Source organism: Pezoporus flaviventris, unplaced genomic scaffold, assembly GCF_033815535.1.
Source record: "Pezoporus flaviventris isolate CSIRO_AGI_PZ_B2104156 unplaced genomic scaffold, CSIRO_AGI_Pfla_v1 ptg000036l, whole genome shotgun sequence".
Classification (NCBI taxonomy): Eukaryota; Metazoa; Chordata; class Aves; order Psittaciformes; family Psittacidae; genus Pezoporus; species Pezoporus flaviventris.
This window is the reverse complement of record NW_026892584.1, coordinates 2,490,889-2,513,774: the sequence shown is the minus strand read 5'-3', so window position 1 is coordinate 2,513,774 and position 22,886 is coordinate 2,490,889. Positions and strand designations below refer to the sequence as shown.

General features: G+C 42.0%; 1 protein-coding gene across 3 annotated transcripts in view; it reads left to right on the top strand.

Moving 5' to 3' along the window:
* Positions 1 to 22,886, top strand: part of LDLRAD3 (low density lipoprotein receptor class A domain containing 3) — an 84,185-nt gene that overhangs the window by 16,716 nt on the left and 44,583 nt on the right. The window contains exons 2-4 of one of the 3 annotated variants that reach the window (XM_061462868.1): positions 11,699 to 11,845; positions 19,291 to 19,416; positions 22,121 to 22,252. In XM_061462868.1, coding sequence (XP_061318852.1) covers positions 11,699 to 11,845; positions 19,291 to 19,416; positions 22,121 to 22,252 — 405 coding nt within the window. Of the gene's footprint in view, positions 1 to 11,698; positions 11,846 to 19,290; positions 19,417 to 22,117; positions 22,253 to 22,886 lie in introns of all 3 variants that reach the window. The other 2 variants (XM_061462867.1, XM_061462869.1) reach the window with 2 other exon arrangements.

The following is a 22,886-nucleotide window of genomic DNA, read 5'->3' as shown; positions in this document are numbered from 1 at the left end:
CCAGGGAGCCGTTAGAGTAGCTTCCAGTGCCTGAAGGGCCTGACAAGAAATGCAGAGAGGGGCTTTTGACAAGGGCCTGTAGTGACAGGACAAGGGGGAATGGCTTTAACCTGACAGAGGGGAGATTGAGATGAGATTTTAGGAAGAAGTTCTTCCCTGTGAGGGTGGTGAGGTGCTGGCACTGGTTGCCCAGAGAAGCTGTGGCTGCCTCATCCCTGGCAATGTTCAAGGCCAGGTTGGACAGGGCTTGGAGCAACCTGGTCTAGTGGGAGGTGTCCCTGCCTGTGGCAGAGCATTGGAACTGGATGATTTTTTTAGGTCTCTTCTAACCCAATCCACTCTATGATTTTGTGGTTCCCATTCTATTAAATATGGGCCAGCATGTTCAAGGTGAGATTATGTATTGCAGCACTTCTGGTCTGGTGTAAGTGTGCTTAGGTACTTCGTTAGAAAATCTAAATACAAATAAGCAGCAGCCAGTAAGGGCTACAAGTGGATTGTGGTGTTGTTCTGTCCGGTAGAGTGCTGTCATAGAGTAAGATGTATTGAAGAGTTATTGTAATAGCAGTGATGCACAGATACAACAGCTCATGGAAATGCAAAGGTTGGAGACTGCTTGCTTTGGTTGCTGCTTGTGTTGAGTGGAATAGGAGAAACCTTGGCTAGTGTTCAACTAGTGGTCTGTTTTGATAGCACTAGCTGTTAATTTAGTACTGTGTATTACCTACCAAAACATCCTTTGTTGTTTCTTCTGAACTTTGTGTGGTGTGGGAGAGGGACAGAAAGCAAGGTGCAAATGTGTATGTGAGTGGTAATGGAGAGCCACAGTTAGAACCAGCCAGTTGCTTATTTTTGGGGGCTATAAAAGAAATGTGAATATGGTTATTACAGAGAAAATATGTTCTGGTTTTCCTTGTATTCCAAAGACATGTCTTACTGCTTGCCTTATCTTACCCAGATGTGTTAGCTGCTTGGCAGAAGTCTTGGCATTGCATGCTGTTAACAATTCTCTGCTCATTGACCTGAAAGTAATAACTGTTGAAACTCAGAAATGCAGGGTTTTGAGCTGTGCTGCCTTATCCGGTCAGTTGTATTTTTCTTCTTTATTTCTTTCCAGAGATTAGGGGAAAAATTAGACAAACTACCATGAAGTGTGATATCTTTCTTTTATTTCTGATTAACCAAATACAGTCTCAACCAGTAAAAAACCACAGTGTGTGAGACCCACTACGCTAAATTTACACCCTGCAATTTTCAGACATTAGCTGCTGCTAAACTGGCAGAGAGGCTGGAGTCAAATATACCTGCTTTGCAATTATATCTGCTGCTTCAGTAATTACGGGAATGGACAACTAGGCCAATGAGACCGAAAATAAAAATTAGCCCTTAACAGCAGCATGCTGAAACTGCTGTTTCATTTGTGTATTTATTCATCAAGGCTCTCGAGAACCTTCATTGTGGCCAGTCTCAGATACTGCTGCAAATGATAGTGCTTGCTTCCCTAGATCCTTGCAAAAAAGATCGTCAAATCTATGAACATGTGCATCCTAAGGTTGAGGTTTGTGTGAATACAAATGTATCCTGCCTTGGAACCAAGTAGATACAAGAATGATAAATTTATCATGTAGAAGCCATGTCTTTTGTCTGAGCATCTTGAGTTCTCTGGGTTACTGAGATGTTATGGACTTCTCTTTCTGCTGAAAATTTCACACAGTTCCTGAGAATCTTGTCTTCTCCTCCTGGTTTCCATCTGTGTAACTCTGTAGGTGATGCCCTAGCTTTGCAGTTTGGCACCGTGCTCTGTCTGGACATGTCTGGGTAGGAAGCCTGCTTGGCTTCTTCAGAAAGTTCACTTTGTAGCATACATAAATGCAGGGGATGCCAGGAGGAATGTGGAGATTTTGGCATTTGTTTCATTAGCAAAATAATGCTTGGGGTTATAGTAAGGTTTTGGAGATCTCCTAAGTTTTAAGGGCCACAAAGGTGCTCTGCAAGCTGGAGCATCTATCTTGTGGAGACAGGTTGAGAGCTGGGCTTGTTCAGCCTGGAAAAGAGAAGGCTTCAGGGAGACCTCAGAGCACCTTCCAGTGCCTAAAGGGGCTGACAAGAAATGTGGAGAGGGGCTGTAGTGACAGGACAAGGGGGAATGGCTTTAAACTGACAGAGGGGAGATCGAGATGGGATATTAGGAAGAAGCTCTTCATCCCCTGTGAGGGTGGTGAGGCGCTGGCAGAGGTTGCCCAGAGAAGCTGTGGCTACCCCATCCCTGGCAGTGTTCAAGGCCAGGTTGGATGGGGCTTGGAGCAACCTGGTCTAGTGGGAGGTGTCCCTGCCTGTGACTGGCGGGTTGGAATTGGATGAGCTTTAAGGTCTCTTCCAACCCAAATCATTCTGACATTCTAGGATTATTGTCATGCATGCATCGTAAGTTTTTCTGCTTTTTGCTAAATCTTCCTCTGTCTTCATTCCTGTGTTCTTCACTGTACTCTTAAATGCAGCAACTGTTGAAAGAGCCAACGTCCAAGATTGCCTATATTGCAAACAGCCTCCTGATTTTACTGCTAGTTTGAAAGCAGTTTAGAAAACATGGTTTGCATGGATGGGATCTGGCTGTGTAATATTTACTGGAAAGAACTCATCACCAGTGTCTTGTGAAGGTTCCAGAGCCACACCACATACTGCACATTAGTTTCCTGCCTGTGTTGGGGGCACTGCATGTGTTCCTTTACAATGCAGAAAAGTTGTTGCTCTCAGCTCAGGCTTCTATGAGTAAGTGAAATAGACAAGGTGAAACTAAACTCTTTTGGAAAGAACAAGCCTCTCCAATATAATCCCTGCCCCGTATCTTCCTAATACTGTATTTCCTATTGACAAAATGCAAATTCCATTTATTTTTCTATTGTTGATTTGCTTACAGAAACCAGCAGAAATCTAATCCATGCAGCAGATACCAAGTCACTTTATCTTCTGTATAGTTTTTTATTATTACTGTATAAAGCATTTCAAAGAGCTCATTTTAAATGGGAGAAAAGCATGCTTCAGGTAGGTGGCTATAAAAGCTGTTATTTTTTCACTTGAAGTGATTATTTTCTAGGTCTCTGGTAGTGATTAGGAGAAATGTCTAACTTCAGGTAAATTACTAGTTGTTGTATACATCTGTCCTTCCTGAACCCCATCTTCTGCCCCCAGTTAACTCTCTTTTGAGGCCTACCTAGTGCATGACATGTCACCAGAGCTACAAGGAAAGGGCAAACGCCATGGTCTTTTATAAAAGAAACCTCTTAATTCTGAAGTAATGGGAAAATCTCTTTGAATAGACCTAGGGGAGAACATTTGAAGAGGCTCATGTCCTGTGAAGTCTCACTGTTGAATTAGACCAGTATATCAGCAGTGATATCCAAAGCATTGCAAGGGGGGTGTGAGGTCCTGGATAGTGTAAAGGATGTTGCTGAGGCTGCACCACAGCCTGTTTTGTTTTCAGTACAGAGTGCAAGAAAACTGGCTTATTCTAACCCAGCCTAGTGGTCCTCTGAAATCAAAGCTCTAGTATGGTGTGTGATCTTAAATTCATGTTTTTCTAAAATGATTTTTTTTCTTTTTTTTTTTAATCATCTATTTCCAGGCAATTCTCCTGTTTAGGAGCCCTGGCCATGTGCCATCATTGGCACCTGGCCCAGCCCCTCTCCTCTTAAACTGTTGTTTTTCCTGATTGTCTTCTGCTAATTCTTCTGATAATTTTAATGGTTGCTTCAGTGTATTGTTTGAAAAACACTGTTGTTCCTCTTCCCGATATTTTTAGGAAGCCTCAGGAGAGAGGTTTCTGGTCTCCTTGTTTTCTCTTCTTATGGCAAGACTTCAAAGCAGGAGCTGAGTTGCTTTCCCAGGGAGGGAAGTCTGCAGATCTCTCTCTGTCTAGATTAAAATCATGGTTATCTGTCATCAGTCTCCTCACACTTGGAAATTAGCTCAGTGTTGTTGAGTGAGAGCTTATGAGGATTTTTTCCTTATTGTTAAGGACACTGATGTTTTGTTTGTTACTCTGGCATGCATCCTGGCCTTTCTTGGCTTTGCCACCTCCGCAGAGCCTCGCATCCCAGCTGTGTCTAGCCGGCTCTTTCCGAGGTGTGGCCTTTTCATGTAGTCACACAGCCCCAGTTCTCTCCTCCTTACCAATATCCCAGCTTGCTTTCTTTTCCTGATGTGGAGTACTGATTCTAAATGCCTAAGTTACTCCTGCTGTCATCAGGAGTATAATATATAACATGTATGTTTAAAATAATAGTCCTGCATGTGTGTTGGGGCAGTCCCAAGCACAACTGCTTCTTGGGTGAGACTGGATTGAGAGCAACCATGTGTAGAGGGCTTGGGGGTGTTGGGTGATGAGAAGCTCCCCATGACCCAGCCGTGTGTGCTTGCAGCCCAGAAACCACCTGTGACCTGGACTGCATCAGCAGCAGCGTGACCAGCAGGTCAAGAGAGGGGATTCTCCCCTTCTGCTCTGCTCTGATGAGACCCCCCCAGCAGTGCTGTGTCCAGCTCTGGGGTCATCAACACAGGAGGGATGAGGAGCTGTTGAAGCTAGTCCAGAGGAGGCCATGAAGGTGCTCCAAGGGCTGGAGAAGCATTTGCTCTGGAGACAGGCTGAGAGCTGGGCTTGTTAAGCCTGGAGAAGAGAAGGCTCTGGGGAGACTTTAGGGCAGCTCTAGTGGAAGGTGTCCCTGCCCATGGCAGGGGTTGGAAATAGATGAGCTTTAAGGTCCCTTCCAGCACAAGCCATTTCATGTTTCTATGATTATCATAACTTATTCTTGCTTTGCTTATTCCAGAATGTTCACTCAGTGAGTTAGCTTTTAGAGCCCAACTCTGTCTCTGGCACACCTGTCATCAAACGCTTATTCACCAGTAAGGTCTCAGCATCTGATACCAGCCTTTACCACCTACGTGCTTGCTGGGGCACAGTACGGCATGTCTGGTTCTGATATGCAGCTTTCCTTACTGGGGAAGACTTTGAGGTGCAGCTGCCAAGACAATTGCTGCTTTTGAAAATTTGCCTTAATTGCTTAAAGAAGGAATTGTGGCATAGTTGTTAAGGACAAGCAACTTTATCAGCCCAAGTGTTACCTGTTGGAGTTGGAAATGGAAGTGTTTTTGTTTTAGAATATCTGGTTTAGGTAGATCCTGAGAAAAGATTACTGTCCTTGTCTTCCTCTAAACCTCTTAAAACGCATGCCACAGCATCAAGGTGTTTGGGCTGTGCCTACTTCAAGGGCATGTGTATTCCTCTCCAATGAACATTCTGGGATGGCAGATGCCCTTGAAACTGGCTGGTGGGTTGATGCACAGAGTGCTGAGAGTATATGGCTTTAAGGTTAACTTTTTTAAAGCTTGCAGCTCTCTTGTGTTTAAGTTTATGCAACTGGATAGTAAGAGGAAAACCACAAATTTACAGCCAGGGTTGAAGAAAGATGTGGCAGCTAATGCTGATTTGTATCATTAACCTTTTGAGGAGGTAACACCTTTAGCTAATCACAGCTGTGTACAAAAAGCAGATGTGGTTAGTTTGATGTAGTGCTTCTGAAGCTGACCAATAATCATAGAATCTCAGAACAATTTGGGTTGGGAGGGACCTTAAAGCTTCATCCAGTTCTAACCCCACCTACTACCAGACCAGGTTGCTCCAAGCCCTGTCCAACCTGGCCTTGAACACTGCCAGGGATGGGGCACACAGCTTCTTTGGGCAGCCTGTGCCAGCGCCTCACCACCCTCCCAAGGAAGAACTTCCTAACATCCCATCTCAGTCTCCCCTCTGTCGGTTTAAAGCCGTTCCCCTTTGTCCTGTCCCTACCTGCCCTTCTCAAAAGCTCCTCTCCACATTTATTGTATCTGTGTAGTGCCAAAAAAAAAAAAAAAAAAAATTAGTAAATTAGTCCTTGCAGAAACAAGTCTCAAAGAACATGTAAAAACTTCGATCTTTGAAAGTAAATGTTCAGATTCTGTGTTGGGGAAACTGAAAGTTAACTGTGCTAAGTAGGTTTTTATCGACATGGGGTATTGTGTGAGGAGGTTTAAACCTAGCCTCTTCCAGTTAGCAGAACGAATCAGTAGCTCTCCAAGATGCTTATTGTTAAATGGAGTTTCTGTTCATCACTTCTGTTCTAGGTTATTCCTTTAAATATGATTAAGTTTTGGACATTGGACCTTTGTTTTGGACCTGTTAGGTATTGGTAGGGCAAATATTTTTTTTTACCAGCTCAGCTCAGATCTGTGGATCTGAACAGTTAGGCTGCAAAATCCCAAATATAACTTCATTTCAGACATTGTTGTTCTTTATTTGTTTCTTGCCCTTCCTACCACTGTTGAATGGTACATTCTTCTTTCAACATGGTGTTGACTTTGTGCAAGAATTATTGTCCAGTTCCACTGTTTGTCTTCACTGGTTTACACAAGCTGATGATTTATGCTGGGCAATGATGTTGGGAGTATCCTGTTGCAAAGAAGATGTTAGGCAAACAGGGCTGTGTTTGAGAGAACAAGTAGCTAAAACCTTGTTATAACAGCAGAAAGTAACTACAACTAAAGGGGGCTGACAAGAAAACTGGAGAGGGGCATTTGAAAAGGGTGTATGTAGTGACAGGACAAGGGGGAATGGCTTTAAACTGACAGAGGGGAGATTGAGGTATTAGGCAGAAGCTCTTCCCTGTGAGGGTGGTGAGGCCCTGGCACAGGTTGCCCAGAGAAGCTGTGGCTGCCCCATCCCTGGGAGTGTTCAAGGCCAGGTTGGATGGGTCTAGTGGAAGGTGTCCCTGCCCATGGCAGGGTACTGGGTGAGCTTTAAGGTCCTTTCCAATGCAAACCATTCTGTGATACACAGATCTGTATGTAGTTTGGTTTCATTTCACATGTTTAAAGGCTAGATTTATGGGTGAGTGATTAGGCCCTGCATTGAGGGAGCACTTTAAAATTTCATATTCTGTTGTGTTTTGCAGACAGAATGTAATTTTCTCAACAGTTTGTGAACTAAAGACAATTTTGTATTGAATACGTAGGAAAGATCCTTGGATAAAGCACAGACTGGGACCTGTCCAACATTAAGTATAACCTTCAAATCATTTGCTAATAACCATTTGGTTTTACCTTGCAACACCATGTTGCTGGAAGTGAGTCATTGAGGTTTCTGCTCTTTTGGCTAGGCCTGATCAATTTTAAATCTTGAAAATGCTAGATACTGAATATATTGCATCTTGTGGGTCACAGTTGGAAAACTGAAAGAGGGGAAATTGAAGCTGAACAGTGAGCAGTTCCTTGAATAATCACTAATTTACCCACTGCTTCTGTGAAGAAACATTTTTGAGTACTCCTATTGCAATGGGACTGTCAATCTGCCTTTGCAAATAACCCTCATGACTTCCAGTGTTGCATATGCAATGTAATCATCAGGCAGTTTAAATGAGGATAGGGGAGGATAGGGATTAAAACTGTTCAAGAGGATTTAAGTTGTTGATAATCACTGGCAGGTGTCCTTGTGACAGATGGCTTAGGTGATGTCAGAGGTTTTGCAGCAGATCAGGAGAGAGCTTGTCTTATTCTTTGCTTCCCAAAGCCAGCCTGAATGTGCACTGGGGTGCTTTTTTGCTGTTCTGGCAAGGTGCCTTTGCGGTAGTGCATAGCAAAGCAAATAAAGATGAAAACTAGCATTTATGGGAATTTGAGATTAATAAACGTGCAGCTGCAAACAACTTTTTTTATTATATCAAAGGTGTTCATTGAAGAGATGGAAAGTAAACTTCGTCCTTGTTAGTGTACTTTCCTACCTGTTTGGTGCTGTTAATGGGCAACCTTTTATGTACTACATGCTTGAATTCAGTATAGGACCTTCCTCTTCAGAACAAGTGCCTTTGTCTCATTTTAGCATAGGTAAAGTGTAGTAAAGAGTTTAAGTTGTTGCTACAGATTTTTTGTGTGGATTCAGGAGTCCTGACTTTGCTGTTCCCTCATAAGCACGCATTGGCTCTGCCTTCTGTTTCAGTCCAGTGACCATTAAGCCAAGTCTGCCTTAATTCCACTGGTGTTACCTTGCTGACGACACACTTTCACAGCCAGTGAAGTTCATGCATACACATGTTAAACGCAAGTTTATAGGCCAAGCATAATGTTTGGAGTTCCTTCACGCTCAGCTTTTGAATTAGCCTTCTGGGTGCATCATCTGCTTTAGTAGATATCTACAAAGTAGATGCAGAGAGAGTCAGATATTTCATATCAACACAAAGAAGTATGATAAGATACATCAGTTCTTAGTGGCTAAATTTACAGGCGCAGATGGACCTCAGTGTAAGCATTCGTAAATAGTTTTGCAGTCTCTGAGGAATCAAGTCTCGTAATATCTTACCAGTCATTTAGCACCACTTGTTTGTCCTCTTTAAGGTGATGGAGGAAGATCAAAAAGTGTTTGTTGAAGTCTGCCGTTACAGCTCACCTTCCTCTAGCTGTGATGTGTTTGCTGGTGTACAAATACTGGCAGGTATTGAAGGTCGTGTCTTTTTGATGCCATTTTGCCTCAAAATCCAGCTATTGACATGTTCTAGTTCCTCTCCTTTTGTTTTCACCAAACGTTGCAGATTTCAGTAGAGAGTAGATATCGGATGTGCTGAAAACAAACCTGGTGTGGAGTTACATCCAGCAAAGGGATAAGCAGGAAGAAAGAATGAATTCGTTAAAGTATGGAACATACTGTGTGTATCATGTGATAGGAAAGTATCCTGAGTACCTCATCAGCCTCACAGCTCCATACCAGCCAGGATCAAAATAATTTTCCTCACATTTGAAAAGCTTTAAGCAGTAATCCGTTGAACCTGTCCAGTGCAGATCACAGGATTCCCACAGATGTGCCAAAAGATTGGCAATGAAGAGTTCATGCTTCGTCATTGGCAACAGATCCCTTTTGCAAAGAGGAAGTTACTGTCATTGTTCACGAGGGTGTTGAACATATTCTCCTTCAAAACCTCCTTGCCCAGGGTGATTATCTACTCTTACTAATGATAGTTTCCGATACAGAGGCAGCAGTGTTACCATTAGCGATCTGTTCAGTAAAAGGGGACAGTTCTCTGGAGTGCCTCCAGGTAAAAGGTTTTGTTGTTTTTTGTTTTTTGTTTTGTGAAAGATATCCTTGACTTGCTTTCTTCACAGTGTGAAGTGCTCAGCATGACTAACCCTTTTATTTATTTTTCCCCAGTTCTTTTTTCAATGAGTATTAAATATTTAGATGTGAACATTTTAGAAGTGACTGCTAAAACAGATTGACTTTCCTTACTCAGACCCTTCAAAGTGAAACACGAGTCCCTTTTTTTATTCAGCCCAGATGGTATGCTTCCTAAAGTGAGCAATGTGTTGCAGTGAAAATGGACCACTTCTATCCCCTTCTTCCCTTCCTCCTTTACTTAACTGCAAGCGTCAATGTAGCTCATATTTGGGCTGAATTCAAAATTAGTCAGAGGATTCAGGGTAGATATGTCAACTATTGGAAAGCCAGCTCTGCCAGATTGAAGGAATTTCTGCCTATGCCTAAAGGCAGCATAGCAAGTTGGCTGCACAAAACCTGACATTGGTATGGACCTTGTTAGAAAAATGGAAAAGATCATAGAGTCCCAGGGACATCTTCCGCTAGACCAGGTTGCTCCAAGCCCCGTCCAACCTGGCCTCGAACACTGCCAGGGATGGGGCAGCCACAGCTTCTCTGGGCAACCTATGCCAGGGCCTCACCACCCTCACAGGGAAGAACTTCTTCCTGATACCTCATTTAAATATCCTGTTAGCTTAAAGCCATTCCCCCTTGTCCTATCACTACAGGCCTTTGTTAAAAAGCCCCTCTCCAGATTTCATGTCGGCCCCTTTAGGCACTGGAATCTGCTCTAAGGTCTCCCCAGCTAAACTAACCCAGCTCTCTCAGCCTGTCTCCATAGGAGACAGATCTGGTATCCATTATTAGCTAGAAAATTGCCCAAGTCTAGATGAGGGTTTCACATTAGTGTTGTCAGCAGGATTTTTTTTATTTTGAATATGCACAGCTTCCCTGGGGGAGTGGAGTGGGTTGGATGAGAGATGCGGGTATGAGATAAGAGAAGAAGGTAGCAAAGAGCAGCAGGGAGAGATCATAGAGTCATAGAATGGGTTGGAAGTGACCATCAAAGGTCATCTAGTCCAACCCTGCTGCAATGAGCAGCAACATCTTCAACTAGATCAGGTTGCTCAAGGCCACATCCAACCTGTCCTTGAATATCCTAGAACTTGTAATAACTTTTGTTAGAGAGAATTTATAACTTACAGGAAAGTCTTACTGATCTGAAAGCTGTTTTTTAGGGGGAGTGTGGAGAAAGGATTTAGGTTCTGCTGTTGAAGCTCTTGGATGCTTTATGACCAATCCATATTTGGCTAATTCAGGAGTTTCTGGAAAGCCTCATGCTCACAGGCCCATTGTTTTGGCAGCTGAATTTTCAAAAATGCCTGTACAGAGTGGGTTCCTCCCTGGGCCTGCAGGAACAAGCATGGAAAGGGTCTTCCCTGAGAGTGCTGATCCTGGCAGCTGTGATCTGCTCCGTGCCCCATGCAGCCCTAAAGTGTGGGGCCTGCTGGTGTTGAACCAGGTGTTTAGCATGAACCTGGTGTTGAACCATAAAGATTTGCAGGCAGGTGGCAGGAGGAGGGATGTTTTTGTGACGCCTTCACCCTTATGTGCAAAGGTTTCTGCTTCTGTTTTTTGTAATACGGTCAAGTGCATGTTGCGTAGCACTAGTCTGGAACCTGATAGAGGAAGACAGAGGGAAGGATATTCTTTCTTCATCTGCTGCCTTGCCTTGCAGCTTCCCTCCAACTTGACAACAAGACATGCCATTTTGTTGCCTATTAAAACCACTGAGTGTTGTCATCTTCTTTCACTGAACTCTGTGTTCTTGTGATATCAGCATTCCAAAAGTAATGGAGTGGGAAACATGGTAGATTAAAATGGCTGACTAAAGCTGTGTTTAATCCTGAATCTTGAAGGCAAATCTTTAGGTTTCCCCCTTGTGCGGTTTTCTTGATGTATAGCATCCTACTGCTAAACTCCCTCTACCTGGCAGACTCTTAGAGTGCCAACTGCCTTACTAGCCTGGGGACAGATGTCCAGGGGACTGGATAAATACCAAGAACCTCAATTCTAAGTTAATCAAAAACGTAGTATAAGTTAGTCAATATGTTATGTAGCTCCTCCCCCTTGAGTAACAGCAGAAAAATACTCTGCAAAGCTAAGTACTGATGTTACAAAAGCTTGAGAGTATGAAGGTGAATTCCTACAGCCTTGTCCATTTGACTTGTGTTTTAGACTGACCCTGTGAAGGAGAGATCTTTCTTTGTATTTTTTAACACTTGGCTTTGACCTGAGGATACACAGAAGGCTGCACGTGTGTTCCTGGAAAGAAAATATCAAGAAAGAAATCTGTGAAGTGGGGAGTGTGAATGGAGAGCAGCTAAAATGATTATTTAGGGAAAAGAAAGTACTACTGAGTACCATGCTCAGGAGAATGATAGGCTAATGAGAAAACTACCAGGGTCAGGATCCATTTGTCTTGTCTTCGTTCAGTCACCGATGAACACCTTGCTTAGTAATTGCTTTTGCTGCCTCTTTTAAAATCCCCTGTAAACTTTTCTGTTTTTTTCTTTGTCTCAGAGAGCCAACTGTTGCCTGGGAATAACTTCACAAATGAATGCAACATTCCTGGAAACTTCATGTGCAGTAATGGGCGCTGTATCCCGGGGGCCTGGCAGTGTGATGGGCTGCCAGACTGCTTTGATGACAGTGATGAGCGAGAATGCCGTAAGTGACATTGCTATAACTTTAACGTGCTTAATATTACAAGGCTTGGCTGCGTATTGTTACCAGTGTACTCTGTAGTGTGTAATAGGGAAGTAACAAAACTACTACCAGTTTTTTAATTTCGTCATTCTTAGAAGAAGATGTACAGCCTTCCTTATTATTTCAGGTCTTTAACATTCTTCAAAGTGTCCAGTTTTAATACACCACTTGGTAGCTGATACCTAAACCCCTAGTCACAGATGGATATATTGAGACAGACTTGATTTACTTTCTTTCAGTGGAAGACTGTGGTTTTTAGGGGTCATGTGTATACTGTTCCAGCACACTGGCCTAGTGCTTGAAGTTGACCTCCACTGTCATCAAGACTAGTTCCTTTCATTTCAAAATCATTGACTGTATCCTATTATTTTTGATCTCTCCTCTCAAAATGTAATTTTGAACCCTTTGAAACTTAATACTAACTTTCTGTAAAATAGACCAAATGAGTTGATTAATAATATTTACATGTTTTAATCCTTTCTACAATACTACTGGTTCTAGGGAGCTAAAAAAAGTCTGATCTGGTTCTCCTCTGTGATTTCATCTTTTTCTTAGCATTAATTAAGGTTCAGTTAATGTTATTCAGCCATTATTTAGCATTAAACTTTCCAGCCTATATGTTTTACCCAGACAGCAAGATGATGCTGCAGCATAATGCTAGGATTTAAAATCCAGCTGGCAGTGCAAAAAACCTTAAATTTCATGGGATTCTAGAGTGACTGAGAAATTTCTGAGAAGTTACTGCTTTTCATCTGACCAGTGTTGCTCCTTCACATATATACTTTATGGAGATTTTTGTTAAACTGAAGTTGAGTTGTAAGAAGCTTACCCTTCCAAGACATCATTAGCTTTGCTTATGGAGCAGAAGGAAGAAGGAATAGCTTCTGCCAAACTACCTGGCTAGAAATACCATGTTTTGTTAAAACCTCTTGCTTCTTTAAAACGATACCTTCTCTTTACCACCAGTTATCCATCCCTTTTAACATAAGGGGGCTTTAATAACTGTGCTGTGGAAATCTCCATACATAGTTTTCCTTTAAGCCAATGAGCTTTTCTCGCTTTCTAAGGCATTAAAAGTATCTGTATCAAATATCTGAAGCTTTGCAGTCTCTATAAGGCATCAGGCTTGTATTGCAACAGCAGGAAAAAAAAGTTAAAAAAATTAACCTGTCTCGCTTAGATTTTACCATAGAATCACAGAATGGTTTGGGTTGGAAGGGACCTCGAAGTTCATCCAGTTCCAGCCCTCTGCCACAGGCAGGGACACCTTCCGCTAGACCAGGTTGCTCCAAGCTCCATCCAGCCTGGCCTTGAACACTGCCAGGGATGGGGCAGCCACAGAGTCTCTGCACAAGGACCCTGTGACAAACAAGTGAAAAACGGATCAAAAGGTCAGTTTACCATTTTGAGGTAAATGGGTTATCTTTAATGCTGACCTTTATATATACCTGCTGACATATTCCTTGGGGCCACAGCATCCCATTGTTGGAAGGATTCTCTTCTTGAAATTTAAGAATATGCTAATATTCTTAGTTAAGCTCATAATTTACTCTTGTCATCTTTGTTTCCTATTTCCTTTGCTCTTTGTACATCTTTATATTAGGTTATTACAGAAAGAACAAGGCAGACACTGCGAACAGCTTTTGTCAGCTAATGAGCAGCAGCTAGTGAGTGGTGGCATGTTGCTGCTTTCGTCAGCTAACGAGCAGCAGATGGTGCAGATTCAGAACATGGCACGTCAGCTCTACTAAGTGCCTGCCATGACAGCAGCCAGAATTAGAGCCGCACCAAATACCCAGAAGTCTAGATTTTCCTTCGTGACTCGGAGCCATTTCTTACATGCCAACTTTGCATGTTCAGCTATGAGCAAATAGCATCACACTGTGACTACAGTGACTAGCCCTGTTAAGCTAGGGACTGTGTGCTGAAAAAACATCCAATGCCGGGATAGCCTGGGGCAGTGTGTTCTCATGTTAGGAACCTCTGCCTATCATGTGTTTCAGTTCCCACTTGTCAGTGTGGATCACTCAACACAAAGATAAAGATAAAGCAGGTTTTTGAGTCAATTGCTAAAAGGCTGTGTGATTTGAGTGTTGAGATGTCTGTACAACAGGGCATTATCCATGCTTCTAGGAATGTACTGCCAACACACTTCCACACTGGCTAGCCAGAGCTGGCTTCTGTAGGATGAGGGGTGATGGTTTTAAACTGAAAGAGAGGAGATTCAGAGTAGATGTGAGGAAAAAAAAATTGTAATGAGGGTGGTAAAATACTGGAACAGGTTACCCAGAGAGGTGGTAGATGCACCATCCCCGAAGACCAGTGTAATTGCAGCAACTTGAATACTTTCAGGCTCTGCCTTCCTGCTAAAATGTGTGAAATGTTGGAAGTGTGGGGCTTGTGGGGTTTATTAAGAGTATGATCTGGGATTTAACTCTCCCTCTAAAAATGACTAAGTCTACCTTTATGGTACCCTCCCTTACACTAAATCTCCATCTAGTGCTTTTTAAATGGCTTTGGTGAAAGCACAAGTCTCTCAGGAAACCTGTATGTAGGTAATATTTTTATACCGAGTGCTTATTGTGGGAGTGTTAGTTTTAATATATGGAAGGGCAAAATCTAACAGCAGGACCAGAAATAAAGAAGAGACAAGCATTCTACCAGAGCTTTCACCCTCAAAGGTTCATGGCAATGAAAATATACAGTCATAGTAGGTTTTGTGTGTTTATGTTAATCGAGGAAGCATTATCATGTGCTAGCATTCCAGGCTTTGAGATGTTATGCAAACAACCACCTTACAAAACTGTACAAAATCAATCTTCAGTGGTCCCATTCGTATTTATAATCCAGTAAATATTTGTGTAAAAGGCTAATGACTTCAAGACTTTTCTTTCTCTAAGTAACTTAAACATGTAGCAGAACATTACAAATTCTTCTATAAAAGTAGTTGTATGTGTTGCAGTAATTGTACGTATACATGTAGAAAACCTCTGGACTTCTGTTCACAATTTATGATTACTGGGTGCTTCTAAGCCTCCTGTTTTTCTTGCTGCTTACTGTAATCTCCTGATTGACGTGGAATATTTGTTGCAGGTATATTCTGACAGACATCAGAATTCTTGAGCAAAGCTGAATATTATACAATGCATGAAATGACCATCTGCGTTACTTTGGAAGATGCTGTAAGCCAGCTGCTGATCTTTTTGTCACTCACATGGCTCTCAAACTTGGAATATGAAACTGGAATGAACTCTTGTTTTCATTCATGATTAAGCAGTCAAGTGCTTAGTAGTTATAATAAGATTTGTAATGATACGACCATGGTGAATGTTTCATTTGAAGCTCAATTACAGAAATTTACACATGAGTAAGGGCAAGTACAGTAACTACTTACATTTGGTAGCTTTTTATGTAAGGGTTTGTGATGCTAATTATTTAATCCTTTTGATAGTCTGCTCTAGATGTGGGGGGGGGGCAGTAAATAGCCTGATTGGAGAGCTTAGAATGAGGCAGGTTTAACAGCTAGGTGAAATCAGTGGCGTAACTGAAATAAAAGTCAGGTAGGTAGTAGTCCAGGATGGAGTGAGGGATCATAGCTCATCAGGTATGCAGAGGTCCTCTGAGGAAGGTTGCCCCTGACACTGAAGTCCCTTGAGGGTAGCATTCTGTCCTGACTGAGCTCATCCTGAATAACTTGACAACTTTGAAGTAGTACTTAATTTTTTGGGTATACCAGCCGACTTAGAATTTGTCCTTTTGTGTGATAACTTCTAAAATACTACTTCTAGTGAGAAATCACTTTATTGAATGTCTGCAAAACAAGCTTTTTGTCTGTGTTCTCTTACGACATCTTGTGTGCTTTGTGATCACTTTAAAGGACTGAAACATAGACTTCTAGATTGTGAAGGAGTACTTTAAGGCCTTACTGTCTGGCAACAAGTAAAGCCACTGACCCATAGTAGTCCAACTCTGAAATGCTTTCTTTTTTCCCCTTTTCAAAGGAATTAGTTTACTCTTCATGGCAGCAGACTCCATTGGCTTTTTTACTTCAGCATTGTCCTTTCTCTCAACGTATGCTATAGTGTAAATATTGCCCATGTAAGTGCGTGATAGTTTATTATGTTGGAGGCAAATTCTCGTGTTTCCTATGGGGCTAATTTTGCTACATAAAAACCAAACAAAACCAAAAAACCCCCAAAAATTCTGTCTTTGAAATGAAGTACTTTTTTTAGGCTCACTTTCTTTGAGTTTATGTTAGTAATTTATGACTAGCAACTCTTTTATCTGTGTGGCTAGCCAGGGAGCAAAGGCAAGAGTAACCCAAAGGCTTTAGTAGGTGTAATGAATGTTCTACAGTTCACTGTTTTTTTGGATCAAAACTCATTAAATTGTGGACCTGTTGGAACAAGTCCAGAGAAGGCCACAAAGATGCTCCGAGGACTGGACAACCTCTGCTTATAGAGGCAGGCTGAGAGCTGGGCTGGTCCAGCCTGGAGAAGAGAAGGCTCCTTAAGGGGAGACCTTAGAACAGCTTCCAGTGCTTAAAGGGGCTGACAAGAATCTGGAGAGGGGCTTTTGTCAAGGGCCTGTAGTGACAGGACAAGAGGTAATGGCTTTAACCTGACAGAGGGAAGATTGAGAGGAGACATTAGGAAGAAGCTCTCGCCTTGTGAGGGTGGTGAGGCGCTGGCACAGGTTGCCCGGAGCAGCTGTGGCTGCCCCATCCCTGTCAGTGTTCAAGACCAGGTTGGACGGGATTTGGAGAAACCTGGTCTAGTGAAATGTGTCCCTGCCTGTGGCAGGGGGTTGGAAACTGGACGAGGCTTAAGGTTCTTTCTAGCACAAGCCAGTCTGTGATTTTATTGACTTCTGCAACAGTAGAATATTGGGAGGATTTTATACTGGGAATAATACTCACGTATTAGCTTTTTCTAGGTGGGAAATAGCTAGCTGAGAAGTGAAACTTCTCCATGTCTGCAAGACAGCCCTGTTGAAGGCCCCTGTGATGCATTTCCCTTCTATGCTGAGGCAGCTGAATGACCGCAGGTAGTGGTGGCTTTCCCACTGGGAACTGAACTGAAAATACTGTGGAGTCCAAACAGTAATTAACAAGCCCAAAATAATGTTAGTATTAACTGTGTTATGGTTTATATCAGGTTTTGGGGTGAAAGAGATTGTATCCCAGTGCCATTCTGCTGTGTTCAGTGTTGCAAAATCGATCCTCTGCTCTGTAAATTCAAGTTAAAACCTGTTTTTCAGAGTTGAAAGATTAAGATCTAACTAGTTTGTGTCGAAAGAGTTGTTAAAGGTATCTCAACTTTACCATGTTGAAAATAATATTTTTAATTCCATCATGTGGAGTCTTTACTGAAACACTGCGCCTTGCCACGCATGCATCAAGAGAGACCAGATTTACAGCACTGCCTGATGTGGCTGTGACATTTCTCGACATCAGTTAATGACAGCAGAGAAGTTTAAAGTAGTTCATTATCAAAGTCAGGAAAATACCTGTGGCTCTGCAATAATGCAGCATCTACACACAATGGTTTCTGTCCAGGGAGCTGCTCTTCTTGCATGCAAATAATCAAGTTTTGATTAGCTGTATAAGTCATCATCTCTTGTTGAACTGAGACATGTGGGTGTGAAGTGGTATGAAGTTATTTTGTGTGATTGCTACCTGAGAGGGTGCTAAGGCAACAATTTGACTTCAGAGGTACTGATGCTGAAATGCTGTGCAGTTTACTTCTAGCTGCAGGTTGTCACAAATGTCTGCCGCGGTGTATCTGCTACAACCCCTTTCCTTCACTCCAGATTGCAAAATAACTGATAAAAAAAATCAAAATAGAAACCTTTGTAGAGTTAAAGAAAGGAAATGTGTTTGTCCTGGTGGCCACATCATGTTGGGTGCCTATAGGTGTGATAGGCTGGAGATGTGAACTGTCAGAACAGTGATGATTCAGTCGTCAAGTTTCTTCCCTAATGTTTCTATAGCAAGACTTACGGAAAAGAAACTCAACCTGTCATATATGTGTAACATCTTTAAGCGTTGTATCACTATAGTGAGGAATAGCTCTCACATTTTACTCTGATGCCTAAACAGTAGGTTAGTATTTAGATATGACAAGAAGTCGGGATATGCCATCTTGTCCTGGCTATATTCCCCAGTTCTGTAGTCCACAACTGCACTTTACTTGCTGATAATTATAGAAGACGTTTGATGCCTGTGCTCTATCTGTGGAAAGAAAAATCACTTGCCCATCATAGATCTGCTGTAACCTTCTAGTTGGGTTATAACTATTTGTACACAATCAAGAATGTCAGAATTGCTTTTGTGCAATGGGGTGTATATATACGTATATAAATACATATACATACAGCATAAAGTTTTACATAGTATATGCAAAATCTGATTTTTTTTTTTCCCTGCTGCTGTTCATCTCTGCTAAGAAATTATAAAATGGATTACAGTTTTCTTAAAAAATAGAGCCTTTTCACACTTTGTACCCTAAAGATAGCATTAACAGAAAACCATTTTGCTGTAGAGCTCTGCCTGCAAACTCTCACATCTTCAGTAGAAGGTACAGCTGGTCCTAATGGGAAGTTACTATTTTTTTTAGAGCCTTAAAGGAAGGGGGTGGTAAGATTGGTTTCTGCATAGCATAAGGAGTGACTTCACACATTCACACGTACAACTTCCAAAATAGTTTTCTTCAAAGAGGGGAGATTTAGACAAGATGTCAGGAAGAAGTTCTTCATCCCCTGTGAGGGTGGTGAGGCGCTGGCAGAGGTTGCCCAGAGAAGCTGTGGCTGCCCCATCCCTGGCAGTGTTCAAAGCCAGGTTGGATAGGGCTTGGAGCAACCTGGTCTAGTGGAAGGTATCTAGGGGGGTTGGAACTGGATGAGCTTTAAGGTCCCTTCCAACCCAAACCATTCCATGATTGTACAATTTAGGCTTGGGGCAGTGACGGGCAACAGGCTTCCATGCACAAAGGAGATAGTTGCTCTTGTTTTCTGTGAAGTACGACCCTCTTAGTACTGTTCCTCCAATGATCCCAGGCTAGTCAATTCACATGGGTCTTTAGTTAGGAGTATCTTGCTTGCTAAATTTACACACTTGTACTCCAGAGTGTTGAGCAATTTAAATTTGCTTTGAGAGGTTATTTTAGTCAAATTTAAGTTTGAATGTTTGAGTCATTCTGTAAATCATATAAACTAGAAAAAAAAAATCAACCCAAGCAAGTAACATCTCACAAACCTTAAAGCATTTGAAAGCATGCCATAGGAAGGCACCAAACACTGGTGCCACCATTGCTGCCTAGAGTATCCTGTACTGCAACAGAAGTATCTCTAACGTTTGTAAATGCTTTCTTTCATTCTTACCCTCTTATGTCTATATCTTCTGCCAGCAAAAGCCAAATCCAAGTGCGGTGCTACATTCTTCCCTTGCGCCAGTGGGATCCACTGCATCATCGGCCGTTTCCGGTGCAATGGCTTTGAGGACTGTCCTGATGGCAGCGATGAAGAGAACTGCAGTAAGTGCAAGCCCACCTGCAAGTGAGGGCACTTCTGTCAGCTAATTAATAGAACTTAGAAGGGAAGCATTTGTTAGCCTTCAGTTTCTGAGTCAAATATTCTCCCTGTTATTCATGATCCCAATGATCCTTGTGGTTTTCACCTGTTTTTTGTTTGTTTTTTAAAGGTACAGTTCAGTCTTGGTGTGTATATAATGCCTATATGATACTTAAGGCGCGTTTAACTTTGAAATGAGATTTAAGCTGACTGTTTGACTTTGAACAGCGTTTCTGCACTCAGATGTATCTCAAGTTAGCCAAATATTTATTGTGAAAATTTAATTTTTATTTTCTGGTTTTTGTCACTGAAGAATGTGACTTACTTGTTCAGTATCATTTAGATTTCTCTGTTTATGTGTGTTCTCAAACAGTAAAAACCCAAAGGGTTATTTAGTGAATCTCTTTGAAGGAAGGGGTTTTCAAATTCAGATGTGCCTGCCAATGCACTAGTTTGAGGTGGTGTTCAGCATCTTGCAGGGAAGTTCACAGCAGAGAGATCATCTGAAATACCACTTGACTTGGGCTAAACCCTCTTGAGTGCCTATGTAGACCATTTGTATATGTAACTCTAGCAGGGATATATCGTAGCAGTGAGGAAAGGTTGTGTTCAAACCAGCAGCTCTGTTGCTATTACCAGGAGCTGGTAAAAGCGTGGGTCTGTAGGCAGAAACTTGCAGCAGATATTTAATGACATTTAAAGGTCAGGAGGAGGACACCGCACATCAGCTTTCAAAGATAACAAAAGGGAAAAATCTTTATAGTGATATGTCACTGTCTGATTCTTCGCGTTCTTGCTTTTCTTGTTTGTGTGCTTTCCCCAGTGTCATGAACATCTCAAGGTGCCATCTGTTGTTGGCCTGGTTTGGGCCCTGCCAGGACTTTGGCAGTGAGATAGCACCTCTGCAGAGCAAGTGAAGCTAGAGAAATAAGATTGAAGGCTAAGGAAATGACTTTGGGTTATACTTTAAAAAGTGGACTAGAAAGACGTTTCAACAAAAGTGTTTTGAGTATCCTTGAGGTGATGGACTGACAAGTGGCAGATCTCAGTTGAAAATGCACCAGAGTTGGTTATGAATTACATAAATTCCCATGAGCTTGTAGTATATAATAGCTCCAATGGGACCTTGCAGCTGATAATAACATGCTGCTGATCTCCCTGTTTCCCTGTGCCTTTTAAGCATGCATTTGGCATTTTCTGGTATATCCAAGTGTCTGATCTCTGTTTTGCTTACTTAGAGGAACAACACTGTAGGTCCTAAAGTGACCTGGAAAATTAATATGCTATGCAAGTGTGCAGTGGTTTCAGACCGAAGGACACTCGGCATGTTCATGATAAATGTGCTTTGGGGGAGCTAGAGAATTGGGGGTGTTTGTTATATATGTTGCAGGTTGTATGCAAGGCAGACTTTAAGGTTTGCTTTTTAGATGACTCTTTAAAGAAAGATCTGACCTCAAAGAATAAAAAATAGGCAGTAAGTATTTCGGCATTGTAGCCCCCTGTGTTATTGTGGCAGAGAAGCACTTTGAAGCAGATAAGGCATCTAAACAGCTTTAAGATTTTCAATTGGAAAGTCGCATTCTGTTTCAGTTGTCTTATTACCAAAAACTGGCAGGAGTTCAGATAAGAGTGCCAAAAACAATTAAGAGACAGAGAGATTGATTTATGAGGAGATACTAAAAACTGCTCAGTTATGCGTATCTCTGCTAAGTGATGACGGTGTTGGAAGTTAAGGCTGTATATGTGCTGCATATGAAGGATGCAAATGCTGTTCAAGAAGGGATTATGTAGTTACATATGCTGGGCTATAGCTAAGAGTAGAGGGATGAAATTAGAAAAGAGAAAATTAAGATGAATATCAAGAGGACCTCCTTGACAGTGAGATGCATTGATGCTGTGATGTAATCTGCTAGAAGTATTGAAAACTGCACTGCTTGAAGCTTTAAATGGACCTAGACATAGCATCTTGAAGAATGTTTACTACTGGGTTTGGAATGGGTGAGAAGACTATTCTACCTAAACAAGTCTGCTTTAATACTGTTCTGGTTTTGCTCTGTATGCAACACTGGGCCTTATGTGAAAGGATTTTCTGGGTGCTACTGTAATGTGCATGCATGTTACCCTTAAGAGGGGTTGAAACTCAAACACTGAAAAATTGAAAAATATCTACATTGCCATTCTATCAATTCAAAACAGTGAGGAGAATGGGGAAGGTAGAAAAAGACAGAAGCAGAGGTAAATAAAGCACAGCTTAGCAGTTCTCGGCCAGGGTTGTTGGCTTGTAGTCTGAAACTTGAGCTAGACAGTTTGTTGCAATAGGAAGCAGCAGGCAGTGTTTATGGTAGGCAGTGCTGCCCTCCTTGTCTTCAGTGTGAGCAAATGCTGAGCAGTGATCATGACAGGGGCTCTCATGAGAGTGAACAGAAGGCTTATCACAACTGTGGGTGGACTGAATCCCTGCTAATGGTAATGAATCCTGCATAAATTAGGAATTTCATCTCTCTCTCTTTAGAGAGACAGGGTTGCTTTGATTGCCAAGCTACTCCCACATATTCAGCGAATTGACCAACTGTTGAGTTGTGACCTTTTGTCTTTGATTGCTGAAGGGCTGTTTCACTGCCTGGGTAAGTGAACCTCTAATGGAAGATTTCACTCTTTTTGCAGCAGCCAATCCCTTGCTTTGCTCTACTGCCCGATTCCACTGTAAAAACGGTCTTTGCATTGATAAGAGCTTTGTGTGCGACAGTCAAAATAATTGTCGAGACAACAGTGATGAAGAAAGCTGCGAAAGCCCCCAAGGTAGGCACTGGGGTTTGATTCTATTCTGCAATATTATCCCAACTCCAATTAATGCGGAATACAGGCTCAATAGCAAATATGATTCTGTTGGCATTCTCTGTGGGCTAGAGCTGTGGTTTCTGAATTCTGCAGCTAATGAGTGAGATGTGGAGTGTGTGTGTGCACACACTTCATGCTTAGTGCTCAGAAGACTGGAATCTTTTTCAGATGAGTATAAATGCACTTTTGCAGAAAGTATTTGTAATCTATGATCCAGTGCTCACTGAAGTTGCTGGGAATCCATTTAGTGGCTTTGAGGAGATGTATTGGACCCAGTGGGATGAATAGTAAAACTTTGGTTTGAAAGTAGTTCAGTAGTCTGTCTGTTTACTAGATGAGTAAATCTGTGTAGGCTTAAAGCTTTATATTGTCGCTGCTCAGTTACTTCCTGAAAGGCGTGTTTGTGGCAGGACAAATATGCAGTGAAAAAATTTATTCCTGCCTTGCCTTGGGTTTGTATTTAGAGAAGAGGATGAGGATGGCAAAGAAAACCTGTTTGAAATTAGTTGTGTATTAATTCTTGTGAGAATCATGGAATACTAGAATGGTTTAGATTGGAAGTAACTTTAAAGACTATCTAGTTCCAACTCGCTGC